The sequence below is a fragment of the Nicotiana tabacum genome, chromosome 8, assembly GCF_000715075.1.
Source record: "Nicotiana tabacum cultivar K326 chromosome 8, ASM71507v2, whole genome shotgun sequence".
In the NCBI taxonomy this organism is placed as follows: domain Eukaryota; kingdom Viridiplantae; phylum Streptophyta; class Magnoliopsida; order Solanales; family Solanaceae; genus Nicotiana; species Nicotiana tabacum.
In genome coordinates, this window is record NC_134087.1 from 122,647,357 (window position 1) to 122,667,520 (window position 20,164).

Genomic DNA, 20,164 nt, shown 5'->3' on the forward strand with positions numbered 1-20,164 from the left:
GGAAGCACGTGACCAAGCCTTAACCCTTTTAAGGCAAAGGAGTAAACAAAGGGCTTTAAGATTAAACAGAAGAGAACATTGTTCTGTTCACGCAAGGCACGCAGGCAACGGAAATAAAATTCTAGGGTTCTTTACAAATCATAAATTCTTGAACTCAGGTATATAAAATTTCCTATTGTCAATTATTCTATAGTAGTAATAGGTAAGAATTGAATAGTTAATTCCCTTCTTTCTTTGTATCAATAGTAAATTTCATGTTTAGGTGAGAAACTTTAAAATTGATTAAAATGCACTGGTTGTTGTAGAATCAATTATTTTGACGGGTATAAATTGGACTGGGGTCTGCGTCTTAGCTCAATGAGTTTTGAGATGAGTTGATATAATCGTTTACTAAAGTGGTTTAACTCATAAAAGCACGCATACAAGGTGCTTGATGAATTGCTTAAAATAGCTTATATTTACTTAATTGAAGCGAGTGAGTACCTATTAACTTAGAATTGTTCTACCAAAAGTTTAGATGATTTATTATGATATATGTGCATAAATTTTCAGATTTTTGTGTTATTCTTATATGCTATTTTCATGTTGAAAATTTATGAAGAAGCAAGAATCTTTAGAAATACTTTTACATATTTATTTCACTCTTATGCCATGCTTTATATTTAAGGATACCAGCATGAGCACGTACATGATGTTCTATAAAGAAAAGATTTAGACTTGAAAGTCACAAGAAGAAGTTTTAGAAAGAAAAGATTTTTGGGAGTATCCTTTATTCTGAGAAGGGGCCATCGTCCAGGCCGAGGGTCATGCCCAAGGCGTTGGCTTCCTGAAACTACTTGTGCCAAAGTAGGGAGCACACGAGCCGAGGGTCTCGTTGCTGAGAATTTACTTAGCCATGCTAAGGTATGATACATGAGCGCTGAGAACCATGAAGCGAGTGACACCTCATGGATTGGGCCTATTCGATCAGGTTGGGATCGAACCCGTGCCGATCACACGGTGACTGGGATAGAACTAAGTCAGGATAGTTGGAACTCCCAAAGTATAAAGTGAAGTATATTCTTTTAAGAAAGAAAAAGAAAAGAATTTCTTTTAGAATATTCATAAACTGCTATTATGCAATAATTTAGAATTATTCTTATAAGCTTTATGTTTTACATGCATTTAGAACCCTTACTCATAATGTATATGTTATTAAAGTTTTGCCCCCTGTTGTTGAGACTCACTGAGTCCGGTAACTTTTGGATGACTATGAAGACTGTTGGCCCAAGTAAAGGTTAGTTTTGAAGACTGACAAAGGAACTCAGGATGAACCAGGTCCATCCCTCATGTGTACAAAAATGGGCAGATTCGAGCATGTGGGTTGCACGTGAAGGAGATAAGTTTAACTTGATGTATTTAATATCTCCTGATTGAAAAGGTTGCATAATTGATAAGGAGAAGGACTCCTTAATCAAAGAGAACACTATCCAAGATAGGGAAGGAGTTAGAAGTTGAAATCAACTAGAACTCTTCCACCAAGGAAGAGTTGCATCAGAACTCTAGTTATTTCTTCATCTACTAACTCTATAAATTGCAGGATGTTCTCACATTACAAGTGTTGCACAAAAACGCAGAAGTTAAACGTGAATTGAGAGCAAAATAGCAAGGCTTTTTGCAAGCAGTTCGTGTGTGATTCAAGTGTGAAAACCTGAAGCTACATGAACCAGATTGAAGAACCAGCTCCATAAAGAGTTTTATGTGTTTTTCTTTATTTCTAGTTCAATTGTAGAAGGTGTTTTCATATTGTACCTTTCAACTTTTATAGAAGCAATTGTAATAGGTATTTTGAGTATTCAAGTTAGAGTTAACTTGAAGTTGTCGCAACAGTTAGAGGCTGGTTGCTACAACGGGATTAGAGGTAATCCTTAGGTTTACAAAGAATTTTGTAAATACTGTTTTAGCTCAGTAATTTAGTGAAGTGTTGGGGAAAATCTTACTGAGTAGTAGGTCGTGGTTTTTTTACCTTTTGAGCCGGGTGTTTTTCACGTAAAAATACTTGTGTTCTTTACTTTTTATATTTATTATTCCGCAATAGTAGTAGTTGGAACACATAGAAGAACCAGGTCCTTCCATAAACAGTTTAAGCAAAAAATTGGTCACCACACAAATCACTCCCTTCTTGTGTGGTATTGACATATAAAATATCAATTGGTATCAGAGCAGGTTATCCTTGAAGAGGCTAAAACTTTAGGAATAGATCAAGATGAGCGCACCACCTGGAAACTGGGAAGGGCAATCCACTGATAGGCCTCCACTCTTTAATGGCCACTACTACTCTTGGTGGAAAAATAGGATGAGAGATCACATCATCGGAGAAGACTATCAGCTATGGGACATTATCACTGATGGTCCCCTAGCTACCATGAAGAAGAATTTTGAAGGAGTAGATGTGCCAAAAACAAGAGCTGACTGCAATGCTGGGGACTTGAGGAAATGGGAAAAGAATGCTAAAGTGAAGAAGTGGCTTGTGTGTGGACTTGGTCCCGACGAGTATAGTAGAATTTACAGTTGTACCACTTCTAAGGAAATCTGGGATACTTTGCAAGTGGCTCATGAAGGAACACCTCAAGTGAAGAGGCTAGAGGAACACTGCTATATTCTCTATGAGAATTTCACTATGGAGGAAAGGGAAACCATCTAGGAGATGTATACAAGGTTCACTATACTGACAAATGAACTTAAGTCTCTTGGAAGGGTTATTCTTGAAGAGGACAAAGTTGAGAAAATTTTGACAAGGGTTCTGCCAGTCACTTGGAAAAGCAAAATCACTGTCATTCAGGAATCAAAGAACATTTCCACTCTTAAGTTGGATGAGCTAATTGGAAATCTCACTGCCTATGAACTTAGAAGGTAAACCATAAAGATGGATGCACCCAAGAAAGAAAAGAGCCTGGCATTCAGAATCACTGAAGGTGCTGATCTAGAGGAGGATGAAATGACCATGATCACAAAGGACTTCATGAAGTACCTAATGAGAGGAAAGGGTCCTTCCAGAAGTGAAAGCTACAACAAACCAAGGGTTCCTGAAAAACAAACCAATGAGGGGTGTTACAAGTGTGGGAAGACTGATCACCACATCAAAACTTGTCCTCAATGGGAAATTGAATGGAAGAAGGAAAGAGCTGAACGAAGAAACAGGAAGAAGGAACAGGTTCAACCCAAGAAGAACAAAGGATCAACAAAGGCTATGGTTGCTGCTTGGGGAGAAAGCTCAGATGATGAAGATGGAGATGAACAATATGAATAAGCACTTATGGCAATTGGAGAATCTGATGAGGAATCTGAGGTAAGTATAATTCATCTCAAAGACAAGATTAAATTTTTGTCTAAATAAAGGCTATTTGAGTTACTCCTGGATTTCATTGATGAATCTGAGGATCTAAATAATGAAAAGGAATAGCTGTCTAAGGAGTGCGTGATTTTGAAAGCTAAGTGCAAAAATCTGGAACTTAGGGCTAGTGAAAGTGAAAGTAAAAATACTGAGTTAAAGAACCAGGTTCATGAACTTGACACCACTATCCTAGAGCTTAGATCTGAAAATCTAAAATTGAAATTAGGAACTGGTAAAAAGTAAATTGATCACACACAACTCACTTTAGAAGAAAATGTAGGAAAAATGAAAGATGAGTTATACAAAAGATATGAGAAAATAAGAGTCCTTAAGGAGGATCTAAATAAGGTTAAGCACGAGCTAGACAGAACCTGTAAATGGAATAGGTCCTCCGATGCACTTTCATGGCTACAAGAGCACCACAGTAGCAACAAGATAGAACTTGGCTATGGGACCCTAGCACCTAAGTGGGATCCCAAAAGCAAGCACCTCACACTTCCTGAGAACATAATTTGCACACACTGTGGTAAAACTGGTCACTATAAATCTAAATGTATTGCAAAAGAAAAGGCTAGTCAAAAGAATAAAGAATTTGTTCAAGGGAAAAATAGACTGCCAGGTTGGGTTAAAAAGAATCTGATTCATCCTTTTGCCTATAGAAAGGGACCCAAACTAGTTTGGGTTCCTAAGACTAACCACTGATTTCCTTTTGCGAGTCCAAGTGAAGGGGAGCAGCCAAATATGGTACATGGATAGTGGCTGCTCAAAGCATATGACAGGAAGCAAGAACCAGTTCCTTTCACTTGAGGACCTCAAAGAAGGTAATGTCTCCTTTGGAAATAGGAAGAAAGGTGAGATCATTGGGGTTGGAAAGGTAGGTAAGACTAATTCTCACTCTATTGAGAATGCTACTTGATAGATGGCCTAAAATACAGCCTAATAAGACAATCACTATTATGTGATAGAGGTAACTTGGTATCATTCACCTCTACCAAATGTTTTATGATTAATCTTACCACTAACAAGATTGTTTTGCAGGGAAAAAAAGTAAACAATACATACATTGTAGATTTGTCCACACTTTCAGAAAGAAAACTCACTTGCTCAAGTGTGTTGGACAATGATCCTCTCCTTTGGCACAAGAGACTTGGACATGCAAGTCTGAGTGAACTCAACAAATTAGTCTCCAAGGATCTGGTGATAGGGCTGCCTAACATCAAGTTCAAAGAATACAAAGTTTGTGAGGCTTGTGCAAGGGGGAAGCATGTAAGATCCTCTTTAAATGCAAGAAAGTGGTAAGCACCACCAGAACGATGGAACTGGTCCATATAGATCTCTGTGGTCCCATAAGAACATTAAGTAGAGGTGGTAAAGATATGTTATGGTGCTTGTTGATGATTACTCTAGGTTTTCTTGGACATTGTTTTTAACATTTAAAGATGAAGCATTTGACATGTTTACTTCTTTTGTTAGAAAAACTCAGAAACAACTAGGTAATCAACTTGCATCAATTAGGTCTGATCATGGCACTGAATTTGAAAATGCTAAGTTTGCTGAATTTTTGCATGCTACATCATAAATAGTTGCATGACTAGACCTCTTGTTAAGAAGATTCCATATGAGTCACTTAAAAGGAGAAAGCTAAATATATCTCATCTTAGGGCATTTAGATGCAAGTGCTTTGTGCATAATAATGGCAAAGACTCCCTAGGTAAGTATGATCCCAGAAGTGATGAGGGAGTATTCTCGGGATATTCTTCACATAGTAAAGCTTATAAAATATACAATAAAGGAACTATATGTGTAGAAAAAATGTATATGTTATTTTTTTTAAAACTAACATTCTTTCTGAGAGGCAGGAACAAGATAATGAAGAGATTGGGCTGATAAGAAATTCAAATGGTGAAACCACAGTCCAGCCTGAAGATGCATCACTGGAAGGAACAGGTGATGGCAAGTCCTTCCACCCAGGGCAACATGACAGGGGCAACTGACTAGAGAGGAACTTATCCTCAAACCTCGAGGGAACCTGTCCATGAACCTATTCCTCAGTAACAAAACCAGGAAGGAACATCTAAAGAAATTGACACTCCTATTGCAACATCCACAAAATTGGATATAGATGAACCTAGTTCATCTGTTGATCAAAAGTTGTATAGGGGAATGATTGGTTCTCTTTTGTATCTTACTGCTAGCAGACCTGGCATTCTTTTCAGTGTAGGGCTTTGTGCTTGATTTTAAGCAAATCCAAAGGAATCCCACTTGGCTGTTGTCAAGAGAATATTGAGATACTTGAAAGGCACTATTGACCTTTGCCTTTGGTATCCAAAAGGTAGTAACTTTAACCTAGTAAGATATGTTGACGCTGACTATGCAGGTTTCCTTGTGGATAGGAAGAGCACCTCAAGTATGACAGACTTCCTTGGTTCATATCGTGTCATGGGCTACTAAAAGGCAAAATTCAGTGGCCTTATCTACTGCTGAAACTGAGTACTTTGCTGCTGCTTCATGATTGTGCTCAATTGTTGTGGATCAAGCAGCAGTTGATGGATTTTGGTCTTGAAGTTGGTTACATCCCTATTTTCTGTCATAACACTAGTGCTATTGGTATGACTAAGAATCCGGTTCATCATAAGATAACTAAGCACATAGATGTTAGACACCATTTTTTGGGACAACTATGAGAAAGGCTTGATCACTGTGGAGTTTTGTGCTACTGACAAGCAAATTGCTGATATCTTTACAAAAGCCTTAAGTAGAGATCACTTTGAGAGGAACAGGTTGGAATTAGGGATGATTAAGATCACCTAAAAGGACCAGTTCAAGGTTAAACGAAAAACTGAAAAAAAAAACTGAAAAAAATATATTTGGTTAGAAAGTCTGTAAATTGTGTATAGTTAGATTAAATCTTGCTCAGTCTCATACTTTCCATAGTATACTCTTGTGCCATGTGTTAAAATAACTCATTAATCTCTAATGATATTTTCTCTATTTTGGCAAATTTAGACTTATACAAGAGAATTATCAGTGAAGAACCTGGTTCATCAAGATAACACGGTATGTTTTCTACACTCTACATAAGTTGAAATAACTCTATTTGGATCATGAGCAGAGTCCTACCATATACAAAAGTTCTTGTGAACTTATCCGTTATAAGTGAACAGGTTACGTTCAAGACTCCTGACCGTATTAAACTACCTAGATTCTTTTAAGTCTGCTACTCAGGGGGAAAAAAGTGGTTCTTCCGAAATTGAACAGGTATCTTCTGATTCTAAAGTTTCTCCTGAGACAATTTCTAAAGTTGCTGCAGATTTGGAAACTAGATTTGTAGGATTTATAGTAGGTGTTGAGACTACAGAATCTGGAGAAGTTGGTGGTAAAAATGAAAAAGAAAAAAGGAGAGCAAGGGTGCTAGGAGTATTGTGAGGGGAAAGAGGACAAGAGTGGCTGATTTTTCACCCACTCCTATGAGTTTAACCAAAGACGCATGTGAAATGGTTGTTTGGAGAGATAAACCTAGTTCATCTGTAGAGGAAACCCTCGCAAGACCTGCAAAAGAAAGTGACTGAAAGCTATAATCCAGCTTCTTGATAGAGTTATTAATGGTACCAAAACTCATATCATTCCCTATGGCTTCATTCTCACAACCGTGCTTGCACATTTCAATGTATCTATGAAAAGGTGGGAGGTTAGTACAAGCATGGATCATTTTTGGGTTAATACTCTTCTTGCTTGCGATATGAAGTCAATGTCACTCCTAAAGAACCTAGTTCATCCAAAAAGGTACCAGTGAATAGCAAGGTCAGAGCCTTGGTGCAAGAAAGTGGGGATAAGGATGCTGAGATTGAAAGGCCGAAGAAGAGGTTGGTTGAGATGGAGACTAAGAGAGATGCTCTCAGAACTAAGCTGGCAAGAGAAAAAGAGAAGAATGATGGCATTTTTCAAGGTATGCTGAAACTCCTCCAAGTTAAAAACCAAGCACCTGGTTCTTTTCAGCCTTAAGCCTCCTAGCCTAGTGTAGATTAACCAATGACCCAGTTCGGGATTTTTTGTTTCTTTTGCTCATGTTTTCAGTATTTTTATTTCTTCTCATGCTTTGTGGTAGAATCTTATCAATCATCAATGAAATTCACTGTCTTTTGCTCTAACTGTTTGTTTATATTTTTTTTATGGTTAAAATTATTACCTTGATCTATGATGATTAATCCATGATTACATTTGAAGTAGCCTCAGTGGCCATGAGTAAGCTTTAAAATCTGGTTATCTCACATTTTTTATGCAACTTTTCGATGATGCTAAAAGGGGGAAAATGTTGTGCTTTAAACAAGTGATGTTTATAACCTAATGTACCTGGTCTTTGATGATAAGTGATAAAAAGGGAAAATGTTTCTAACATTGTCTTGATGTTGAGCTGAGTTGAAACAGGGCCTAAGCTTATGAAAAGCACAGAGTTTGTCATCATCAAAAAGGGGGAATTTGTTGGCCCAAGTAAAGGGTAGTTTTGAAGACTGACAAAGGAACTCAGGATGAACCAGGTCCATCCCTCAGGTGCACCAAAACGGGCAGATTCGAGCATGTGGTTGTACGTGAAGGAGATAAGCTTAACTTGGTGTATTTAATATCTCCTGATCGAAAAAATTGTATAATTAATAAGGAGAAGGACTCCTTAATCAAAGAGAACACTATCCAAGATAAGGAAGGAGTTAGAAGTTTAAATCAACTAGAACTCTTCCACCAAGGAAGAGTTGCATCAGAACTCTAGTTATTTCTTCATCTACTAACTCTATTAATTGCAGGATGTTCTCACATTACAAGTGTTGCACAAAAACGCAGAAGTTAAACGTGAATTGAGAGCAAAATAGTAAGGCTTTTTGCAAGCAGTTCGTGTGTGATTCAAGTGTGCAAACCTGAAGCTACATGAACCAGATTGAAGAACCAACTCCATAAAGAGTTTTATGTGTCTTTCTTTATTTCTAGTTCAATTGTAGTAGGTTTTTTCATATTGTACCTTTCATCTTTCATAGAAGCAATTGTAATAGGTATTTTGAGTATTCAAGTTAGAGTTAACTTGAAGTTGTCGCAACAGTTAGAGGCTGGTTGCTACAACGGTATTAGAGGTAATCCTTAGGTTTACAAAGAGTTTTGTAAATGCTGTTTTGGCTCAGTAATTTAGTGAAATGTTGGGGAAAATCCTACTGAGTAGTAGGTCGTGGTTTTTTCACCTTTTGAGCCGGGTGTTTTCCACGTAAAAATACTTGTGTTCTTTACTTTCTATATTTATTTTTCCGCAACAGTAGTAGTTGGAACACATAGAAGAACTAGGTCCTTCCATAAACAGGTTAAGTGAAAAATTGGTCACCACACAAATCACCCCCCTTCTTGTGTAGTATTGACGTATAAAATATCAGGAACCTACGTTGGTCTGTGGTACAATGTAGGAACCGGATTTGCAGGCGAGCGAGCTACGAGTTAGGACTTCCTTCTCTTCCAGTACTATTGGTGAGCTCTGCTTTTGTTCGTGGAGTATTCCTTAGAGTCATCTTTATTTAGTTATTTCTTTGTTAGTTAGAGAATTGGCCAGAAATTCTCATGTCCTGAGTAGTGCACCAGTTTATTAGTAGAGGCTTCATATACATAGTCATTGGATTAAGATTCAGATGTTTTTGATAATAACTTAGCAGTATTTCATTGGTTACTATAAATAATGTTTTGGAGTTGATTTATTTAAATGTTTAAATTAATCAAAAGTATTTGGTTAGAGTATTGCCTTGTTGCATATAAAGTTTGGAGTTATAATAGATGTGATAAACAGAGATGGTTCGCTCGGTCATGTTTAGTGATCGAGTGTCGGTCCCGACTTGTTCAGGAAATGGGTCGTGACAAACATGGTATCAGAGCCTCAGGTTTATGGAGTCCTAGGGGTCTATGAAGCCGTGTTAGTAGAGTCTTGTTTATGGGTATAAAGCGTGCCATACTTATAAATAGGAGGCTGCAAGCATTTAGGAAAAATCTCATTTTGTCATACTTTAGATCGTGCAGTAGATCCTACCTCTAAGAAATTATCTAATGTATTCGTTTTTCCAAAACTCGCAGAAATGGCTCATACTTGCAACTCTGACACCGACACTCAGGATTCTGCTCAAGAAACTATTGCTACCATTGCGGATCAAGGTAGAACCAAGAAGGTTTTAACTCAGAAAAGGAAGGGTAGATCCACAAAAAGGGTCCAAGTACCTCGAGCGTGAAGAAGGGGTGGATAATGATGAGCAAGTACCTCAGGATCCAGTGCCGCCCCCAACAGCAGCTTCGGCTTAGACAACTATATCCCCAGAGGTAGGTCAGATGTTTAATGCAGTCAATAGCGCTATGGAGATGTTTAAAGCCTTCATGGCCAACTAGAACGAGATAAGAGATGAGATTCCACCTCAATCAAATAGACAGAACAATTATGAGTCCTCAAGAGTGAATGAATTTTTGAAGTTGAATCCTCCAGTGTTCCATGGTTCTATAGTTGATGAAGATCCAATGTTGTGGCTGGAGGGTGTCAGGAAAGCCCTCCGAGTGATAAAAGCATTTAATGATGAAGCTGTAGAGCTGGTTGCTTACCAGCTTAGAGATATGGCTGGCGCTTGGTTTGAGATGTGGGAAAAGGAAAGAGACGAAGATGATGGTCCGCCTACTTGGGAAGAATTTGAAGACGCCTTCATGACTAACTTTATCCTAGAAGAGGATAGAGAATCTAAGGCTACAGAGTTCGAACAACTTAAGCAAGGGAATAAAAGTGTGCAAGAGTACTACATGGAATTCATAAGGTTAGCTAAGCATGCTCCTCACATGGTTAAGATAGAAAAAACAAAGATTTGCAGGTTTGTTGGCGGTTTAGCTTACCACATTAAGGATACGACATCAGCTGCAGCGATAGGGATTACAGCCTTCTCCTCTGTTGTGGGATTTGTCAAGAACTTAGAAAAAGACAGACAACATAGGAGAGAAGAAAAAGTGCATAACAAGAAAGCCCGGACAGCGAGCAGGTTTAATGGTATGTTCAGCGGAGGTAGAAGGGATTCCTCTAATAAGGAGTCATTAGCACCAGCTCAGTCCAGTCATCAGTCAAGTGGTAGGTCTTCCTTCAGACGTACTCAGAGTTATGGAAATCAGTCTCGCCAGAATCAGAATATTAGGACATCATCCTCACAAAGCCAGAGTCATGCTGAGCAACATTCACACCAACAAGGTCTTTGTGGAACATGTAAGCGGCAACATTCAGGTCAGTGCAAGCTCGGTTTTCATGGTTGCCATCATTGCTGAGACATTGGTCATATAAAGGCCAACTACCCAAAGTTGAGACGTAATTTCAGTGGGGGATCAACTCGTCCTTCTAGTTCCTCAGCTACTGCAGTTGCACCACCTCAGGCTCGTGGGTCTCATGATCAGACCAGAAGTTATTACAAGTATACTTCTAGTCTGCTCACATAATGATTATGCTATAATGGATCCAGGTTCAACGTTTTCATATGTGACTCCATAATTTGCAATTAACATCAGACTAGAACTTGAACAACTTAGTGAGCCATTCCTAGTATCTACTCCAGTTGGTGAGTCAGTGAAAGTCACTAGAGTCTATAGAGGTTGTATAGTTTCAGTCCAAGGTCGCAACACCAAAGCCGATCTCATAGAGTTAGAAATGGTGGATTTTGATGTGATCATGGGTATGGACTGGTTGTCTTCCTGCTATGCCATGTTAGATTATCATGCCAAGATAGTCAGGTTCCAATTTCCAAATGAAGAAGTCTTAGAGTGGAAGGGTAGTTCATCATCGCTTGTAGGTAAGTTTATTTCTTATCTTAAGGCACAACGAGTGATCGGTAAGGGGTGCCTCGCCTATTTGGCTCACATTATTAATCCAGAATCAGAATCACCAACTCTTCAGTCAGTGCCAGTTGTTCAAGAATTTCCAGAAGTTTTCCTAGATAACCTTCCCGGACTTCCTCCCGAAAGAATCATAGACTTCGGCATTGATCTCATGCCAGGCACTCAGCCCATATCTATACCTCCTTATAGGATGGCTCCAGCAGAACTTAATGAGTTGAGAGAACAGTTGAAAGACCTTCTTGACAAGGGTTTCATCAGACCGAGTGTTTCACCGTGGGGGTGCCCCGGTCCTGTTTGTCAAGAAGAAAGATGGGTCTATCAGAATGTGCGTCGACTATCGACAGTTGAATAAATTTACCATTAAGACAAGTACCCACTGCCAAGAATTGATGATTTATTTGATCAACTTTAGAGTGCAAAGTACTTTTCAAAAATAGACTTAAGGTAGGGGTACCATCAGTTGAGAATCAGGGAAGAAGATATACCTAAAACAGCCTTTCGGATATTGATGTCGCAATCTTTCAATAGCTCGAGCCACCTTCTCTGTCTCAAATTTAATTCTTTTTGCTTGAAAATGTACTAGAGGTTTTTGTGATCTATAAACACTTCAGAATGCTCACCATAAAGGTAGTGTCACCATATCTTTAATACAAACACCACAGCTGCAAGTTCCAAGTCGTATGTGGGATAGTTCTTTTCATGATTCTTTAACTGCCTGGAAGCATAAGCAATAACTTTTCCATTTTGCATAAGAACACAACCAAGACCAACTCTGGAGGCATCACAATATACTGTGAACCCACCCAAACCTGTCGGCAAGGTTAACACAGGTGCAGTGGTCAACCTCTTCTTTAACTCTTGAAAACTCTGCTCACAAGTGTCTGACCATTGGAACTTAACTGCTTTCTAAGTCAACTTAGTTAATTGAGTTGCAGGTGAGGAAAACCCCTCTACAAACCTTCTATAGTAGCCAGCTAACCCCAAGAAACTCCTGATTTCGGTTGGCATTGTCAGCCTAGGCCAGTTCTTGACTGCTTCTGTCTTTTGAGGGTTTACTTTTATTCCTTCACTAGATACGACGTGGCCTAAGAATGCCACTGACTGCAACCAGAACTCACATTTTGAAAACTTGGCATAAAGCTCATTCTCCTTCAAGGTCTGCAAGGCTATTCTGAGGTGTTTTGCATGATCTTCCTTGCTCTTAGAGTACACCAAAATATCGTCTATAAACACAATAATAAAGGTATCCAGGAATGGCTTGAAAACTCTATTCATGAGGTCCATGAATGCAGCTGGAGCGTTTGTCAACCCGAAGGACATCACTAGAAATTCATAGTGCCTCGATGAATAGAAGTGGGAAGTGGTCCTTGCGAGTTGCTTTGTTGAGCCGTCTATAATCAATGCAGACTCTCCATCCCGTAACAGTGCGATTAGGAATTATTTCATTCTTCTCGTTCTCAACTACAGTCATTCCTCCCTTTTTGGGCACACATTGAACTGGGCTTACCCAGTTGCTATCAGAAATAGGAAAAATGATACATGCATCGAGCAACTTGATTACTTCCTTTTTCTCCACCTCTTTCATAATGAGATTTAATCTTCTTTGTTGCTCCATACTGGGGCAGTGTCCATCCTTTAAAAAGATTTTATGCATGTAAAACGATGGACTAATACCTTTGATGTTAGCTATAGTCCACCCAATGGCCTTTTTATGCTCGCGGAGTACTCTAGGCAATTTTTATTCCTGAGTGTTGGTCAAGCTGGATGAAATAATCACTGGCAATGTCTCAGAGTTTCCCAAATAAGCATAGCTTAGATGCGCTGGAAGTGGATTAAGTTCTAGCTTCGGAGCTTCTTCAATAGATGGCTTTGGAAGGGTCAGAGTGATAGGCCTGTCCAACTCTTCAAATTTTCTAAACCCCTGGACATAATTACAGGACATATCAAGTACTTGCTCAATTTCTCCCTTCAATTCATCTTTACTATCTTCTTCATCCCCAATCAAAGCTCGTTCAAGAGGATCTATAGGGCTCATGTAAGGCACTAATGATGTAGCATCACTTTCAACCACAGAGATCATGGATAGATCTTCATAGTGGGCTGGTAACTTGAGTGCTTTATAAATATTGAATACCTCCACTCGATCACCCACTCTCATTGTCATCCTTCTTTCACAAACATTGGTAATAGCTCGGCCCATGGCTAAGAATGGACGCCCAAAAATAAATGGGACTTCTTAATCAGACTCATAATCCAAGATAATGAAATCAGCCTGGAATATTGAAAGAACCCACTTGAACTAACACATCTTCAATCACTCCCTTAGGATGAGCATGGGAGCAATCAGCTAACTGTAAGATAATTGTTGTTGGGCGTGCCTCACCCAACCCCAACTGTCTGAACACAGATAGCGGCATCAAATTGATGCTCGCTCCAAGATCACATAAAGCTCGCCCAACAACATATTTAGCAATCGAGATTTGGATAGTGAAACTACCCGGATCCTTCAATTTTTGAGGTAACTTGCCCTGAATTCTTGAATTGCACTCCTCAGTGAGTGCCACAGTTTCGAACTCGGTCAGCCTCATTTTATTTTTCACAATGTCCTTGATATATTTTACATATTGGTTTGTTTGGCCCCTATTTGAATTACCCACAAAGCAGATAGACTCTGGGTTAGCGAGGCATATGTCTCTCGTGTGACCCTCTCCACATATTTCACAAAACACTTGAACTTGTTGTACCAATTGTGCTTGTTTCTTGTTGATAATCAAGGTCATCTGATTGACTTGGCTGGTTAGTGTAGAAATCTGCATTAATAATGCTGAGAAGACATCTAACTCAAGAACTCCTACAGACTTTTGCACTGTGTATCTGCCCATCTCTCCTTGCCAATCCGGATTGCTTTTGGAGAATTTGTTCAATAATGCATATATCTCGTCAAAGCTTTTCTCCAGCACCTGACCTCCACCTGCAACATCTACCACAATCTTTATTTCAGGATGTAGCCCTTTTATGAAAGTGTGAGCTAACACTTCGTTCGTCTGATTGTGATGAGGACAGTCTCTGAGTAGCCCCTTGAACCTTTCCCAAGCTGAGTATAAAGATTCCCCTACTTTCTATTTGAAGGTAACTATCTCACTTTTGATCTTTGCAGTTTTGCCTGAAGGGAAGAACCTCGCCAGAAATTTTCTTGCCAAATCATTCCATGATGTAATAGAATTAGCTGGTTCTGCCTTTAGCCATCGCTTAGCTTCGCCCAAAAGAGAGAATGGAAACAGTGTGAGCCTCACATAATCTGGAGTGACTCCGTTAGTGATATAAGTATCACTAATCTCCAAGAAGTTCAGAATATGCTGTTGTGGATACTCGTGTGGAAGACCCATTAACTACCCGTTTGCATGAAGTAGATGGATCATGCTCTATTTCAGCTCAAAGTGCCTAGTGATTTGGGGCTTCACAATACTGGAGGTGACACTAGCAATGCTGGACATCGCTACCTCCTAAACAACCATGTGTTGCTCCTCTGCCATGTCCACAGGAAATTGAACAAGTGCTTGAATATTATTCGTGTCCCTTGCTTCCCTCAACCACCTGTGAAATGTTATTTCAGGTTCAGGATCAAAGCCTTGAAGTTGGTCCTGGCTTCTGACCCTGCGCATTCAATCAAAGTTCCTGATATCCGAGCAACAATCAAGTAACGTTAGACTCGACGAAATAAACAATTTAAGCAAAAACTAGAACGTAGTTAATATTCAAGTCCCCGGCAACAGCGCCAAAAACTTGTTGCTTCCAAACGTACACGCAAGTATACATGATCGACAAGTAATATTATGATAAGTTGAGTGTCGAACCCACAGAGACTTGTATAAACTACTCACTAAATCACTAAAATTGGTATTCAATCCAGCTAAAATCAAAGTCCAATAATGTGAAGGAGGTATAACTGCTTATGCCTTAGCGCAATCCTCCCTAGTTGCGCATGTTAAGGCTAAGCAAGACGAAGATCCGTACTTAGTGAAGTTAAAAGAAGGAGTCAGAAACAAAGAAATCACTGCTTTCACTCTAGGAAGTGACAGAGTTTTGAAGTTGAATGATCGATTATATGTATGTCTGATGTAGATGGTCTTAGGAAGGCCATAATGGAGGAAGCTCATAGTTCGAGGTACTCTATCCACCCATGTGCTACCAAAATGTATCTAGATTTGAAAGAGTTGTATTGGTGGAAAGGCATGAAGAAACAAGTAGCAGATCATATGGCTAAATGTTTGAATTGCCAACAAGTCAATGCCGAGCATCAGAGACCTGGTGGCCTAGCCCAAGATATATAGATACCATAGTGGAAGTGGGAGATGATTAATATGGATTTTGTAGTAGGTATACCTCGCACATATCGTAAACATGATTCAATTTGGGTTATTGTAGACCGACTGACAAAGTCCACGCATTTCCTACCAGTAAAGACGACAGATTTTGCAGAGCAGTATGCACAGTTGTACATTAAAGAAATAGTCCGATTGCATGGTACTCCAGTTTCAATCATATCTGACAGAGGCTCTCAGTTCACGACGCATTTTTGGCAGGCATTTAAGAAAAGATTAGGTACCAAGGTTAATGTAAGCACCGATTTTCATCCACAGACCGATGGCTAGGCAGAAAGGACCATTAAGACTCTCGAAGATATGATGCGTGCGTGTGTTATAGATTTTGGAGGTAATTGGGATGATCACTTGCCACTTATAGAATTTGCTTACAATAACAGCTATCAGGCCAGCATTGGTATGACTCCTTATGAAGCGTTATATGGGCGGAGATGTAGGTCTCCAGTGGGTTGGTTTGAACTAGTAGAGGTGTCGTTGATTGGTCCAGAGTTTGTTTGTGAGGCCTTGGAGAAATTTCATCTAATTAGAGAAAGACTTAAAGCAGCTCAGAGTTGTCAAAAGTCTTATTCTGACAAGAGGCATCGTGAGTTAGAGTTCAAGGTTGGTGATAAGGTGTTTTTAAAAGTCTCACCAATGAAAGGAGTTATGAGGTTTGGTAAGAAAGGGAAACTTAGCCCTAGATTTATCGGACCTTATGAAATTCTAGAAAAGAAAGGAATCATGGCTTATAAGCTAACGCTACTCGTTGAGTTGTCCTCTGTTCATCCTATCTTTCATGTGTCTATGCTTAGAAAGTACATTCATGATGAGTCGCATATAATACCTGCCGATACTATAGAAATTAAAGAAGGCTTAACTTATGAAGAGGTACCTATAGAAATTCTCAATAGGCAAGTAAGAAAGTTGAGAACAAAAGATTTAGCATCAGTAAAAGTTTTATGGAGTAATCATGATTTAAAAGAGGCTACATGGGAGGTCGAGGAAGATATGAGAAAGAAATATCCATATTTATTTGAGGAAAAAGGTATGTGAACCTAAGTTTGGTTTGACATTTATATTTCATTTATTAAATACAAGTTAGCAAGTGTTTCTGTCCTTCCTAGATTATGCTTAGTTGTTGTAGTAATTTAGTTTATGCAGTAGTATATTTAATTCATTAAAGTGATTTACTTGTGCTAAAGTTGTTGTGCTTTAGATTCTTGTTAGTTATTGTGGTATCTCCTTGCCGGAGTGTGAGTAATTAATTTATGAGCTCCGTGTGGTGCCTATGAATGACTTGTTATGGTATATTTGGTGGTTGTTGATGTAGTTGTGGTATTTGTGATAGGAATATTTTTTGGAAAGTCCAATTTACAAGGGAAACTCTGCCGAAATTTTTGAAAATTTAGGGAATTCACCAAAATTTTGAGTTCCTTAGAAGAATGAGTAGTGCGAAGAAAACTTAAGAGGTTCAAGAACCTAAGGGATGATTGTTAGCTTAAGAATAAGGCCCTAGCAACATTCGAGGACGAATGTTTTTAAGGAGGGAAGATTGTAACAATCCTCAAATTTATAAAAGTTTCGAGACACGCTACTATAGAACTAAATTATTACTATTTTTATTATTTTATCTTGCCTATAGTGAAATATATATATAATTGGACATACAATTAGGGAAATATTAATAATTTTAATATTATTAATTGTTAAAAGTAGGTAAAATAAGATATTAGTTAAGTCAAAAAAAAGGAAAAAACAAAAAAGAATAAGGAAGCACGTGACCGAACCTTAACCCTTTTAAGGCAAAGGAGTAAACAAAGGGATTTAAGGATTAAACAGAAGAGAACACTGTTCTGTTCACGCAAGGCACGCATGCAACGGAAATAATATTCTAGGGTTCTTTACAAATCACAAATTCTTGAACTCAGGTATACAAAATTTCCTATTGTCAATTATTCTATAGTAGTAATAGATAAGAATTGAATAGTTAATTCCCTTCTTTCTCTGTATCAACAATAAATTTCATGTTTAGGTGAGAAACTTTAAAATTGATTAAAATGCACTGATTGTTGTAGAATCAATTATTTTGACGGGTATAAATTAGACTGGGGTCTGCGTATTAGCTCAAGAAGTTTTGAGGTGAGTTGATATAACCCTTTACTAAAGTGGTTTAACTCATAAAAGCACGCATACAAGGTGCTTGATGAATTGCTTAAAAGAGTTTATATTTACTTAATTGGAGCGAGTGAGTACCTATTGTGAGCACGTGATTTTTGCCCTATGAGAATTACTCCCAGACATTCAAAATAAAATAATTTTCCTTTGTGTGCAATTTTGAAAATTTTCGTGGCATTTTTGGTTAATTATTTGTATTTGTCTGTGCATGTTTATTTTGTTTTAATTAATGAAAAATACAAAAATTACATGTTTCATGTGCATTTAGGATCTAATTTTTACAAATAGGATTAATTAAGTAACTTGTTTTACGAAAATGAAAAAATCACAAAAAATAATGTACTTTGCATTTTTTAGCATTTGATGTCGAATTGTGTGATTTTATTGTTAATTGGTATTTAATTATATGTGATAAATGTTATTAGAAGATAATTAGTATTTTTAATTTAGGTTTGTAATTTAATCTAAAATTTTAGTTAGGAAATAAGAAAAAAAAAACAAATAAGAAAGATGGGAAGTGAAATTCGGACCAGGCCCATGCCAAAATGACCAAATCCAGCCCAAAACAACTCCATACCCGGCCCAAGTCGTCAAAATCTCACAGACATGCAAAACGACGTTGTATGATGATGGAACTACGTCGTTTCAACGTCAATCGATCCCAGCCGTCCATCTAGCCCTCATCCAATGGACACAACTCAATACCCATATCCAAAAGCCAAACCCGACCCCTTTACCAGAGATTGATCCGGTCTCAAAAGTGTCTAAACGACACCATTCCGTTAAGTGAGTTGATCCGAGCCGTTGATCTTAATTGATCCAACGGCTAGGATTCAACCTTTTTCCCAGTATATAAATGATCCAAACGAACCCCACCCCCTTTAGAGCCCCCACCCTACTCTCGTCTCTAGCAACTCAGAGAAAGCCCTGTCTCTCACCACCTTGCACCACCGCCCTCCGCCCACCGGATATCGTCTCACGGCGGTTCCAGTGGCCCAAATCGTCTCAAAGTTACACCCTAGCCTCCCTTCCACCTCCTCATTCCAATTCCACACTCCATTAACCTCGAATCATCCTATAACCTCTCAAATCTTCGATCGAAGATCCCCGTCCCAAACCCTAGCCTGTCCGCTTAACCCCAAAATCACACCCAATAATCCTCTTGACCTCCTCGTCGCTAATCCCTAACCAAATTGGCTCGAATCCGAGTATAACTCGTCGAATGGCGGATCTAGGGTTCAACGGTTCGAGACTGTTTCAAAGCTGTCAGGGTTGAATGGGTTCTAATTAGTAATATAAGCCTATTTTTGACGAAATAGACGTGTAATGCTAACTGGAACTCAAGTTCTAAAGGGCATGTTGGTGGGATCCGAGAAAAGAACAGTAAGTTCTTCTTAGCTTCTTCTTTTCCTTTTTCTATATGTTTATTTGTCTGTGTTAAGTTGTAATTAGTCACTTCTTTAGGTTTTCAGTTTAAGTTAATTCTTAATCCAGCAAATATTCCGCCTCTTTTTCTGATTCTGGTTAGATTAAATACTCCAATGTTCATTTGAGCAGTTCAATCGATTATTCGTTTGCCTAAATTAGGTTCGTTGTAATTCGTCTTTGTCCGTTATTTTCTCCCTTCTCCATCAGACCATTTACTTAGTCCAGTTTTTTTCTGTCAATTAATAACTTATGTTATAAATAGTTTCGTCGATTAATTCATTCTTGTTTGTAGACCAGTAGTTTTCGTCAAATGGTTTGATGTCGAGTGTTGTATGTACTGATCCTTAGACACTTAGCTTCTGGGCTCATTGTCAATATAATGACAGTGATCCTGCATTTTGTATAGATTTGACTTAGAATTGTGTTAGCTTAATCCCTGTATCAACGTGATTTTGATTCAGTTTCAGCTTCAGCTTCAATGATTCTGTTGGGTTCTGTGTGGTGTTAATATGATTTTGATTTAAATTCAGTCCATTTGTTCCAATTAGAATTCAGCTTTAGTCATCCAGTTGTTAGGCATTTGATAGGCTGGATTGGTTATAGCTGAGGTGTTTAGAATTTAAATTTAGTTCATTTAGATAATTGAATTAGGAATCAGTGTAGTTAATGGTTAGTTGAATTGGTTATAACTGGGGTAGGATAGGAATTCCAGGTAATTCATGGGGTAATTGGGAAGTTTGAAATTAGAAAATGGCTTAGTTGAATATTCTGTCAGGAAGTACTAATGGACCATTAAATTATTCTATTTGCTTAATGATAGTGGGGAACAAGACATAATGGTATGGGGGGTAATGATAAAAGCTAAAAGGATACACATAGTAGAGGAATATTACAAGCTGGAAAGTAAAAGAAACATGGGGGCAATAATAAAAGATCTCTCTTACAACTGTAAAGA

The 20,164-nt window shown here is 38.4% G+C and overlaps 1 protein-coding gene and 1 non-coding gene across 2 annotated transcripts; one reads left to right on the forward strand and one right to left on the reverse strand.

Annotated features, from left to right (window-relative positions):
• Positions 1-13,512: 13,512 nt before the first annotated feature.
• LOC142163283 (uncharacterized) lies at positions 13,513-14,631 on the reverse strand. The gene is made up of 2 exons (XM_075220554.1): positions 14,388-14,631; positions 13,513-14,339 (listed from the first exon to the last, which is right to left on the reverse strand). Exons 1-2 carry the CDS (start codon positions 14,629-14,631, stop codon positions 13,513-13,515), a joined length of 1,071 nt encoding a protein of 356 aa, XP_075076655.1.
• Positions 14,293-14,397, forward strand: LOC142163665 (small nucleolar RNA R71). The gene has a single exon (XR_012694610.1). It is a non-coding gene; the product is annotated as a small nucleolar RNA R71 (small nucleolar RNA).
• Positions 14,632-20,164: the final 5,533 nt, after the last annotated feature.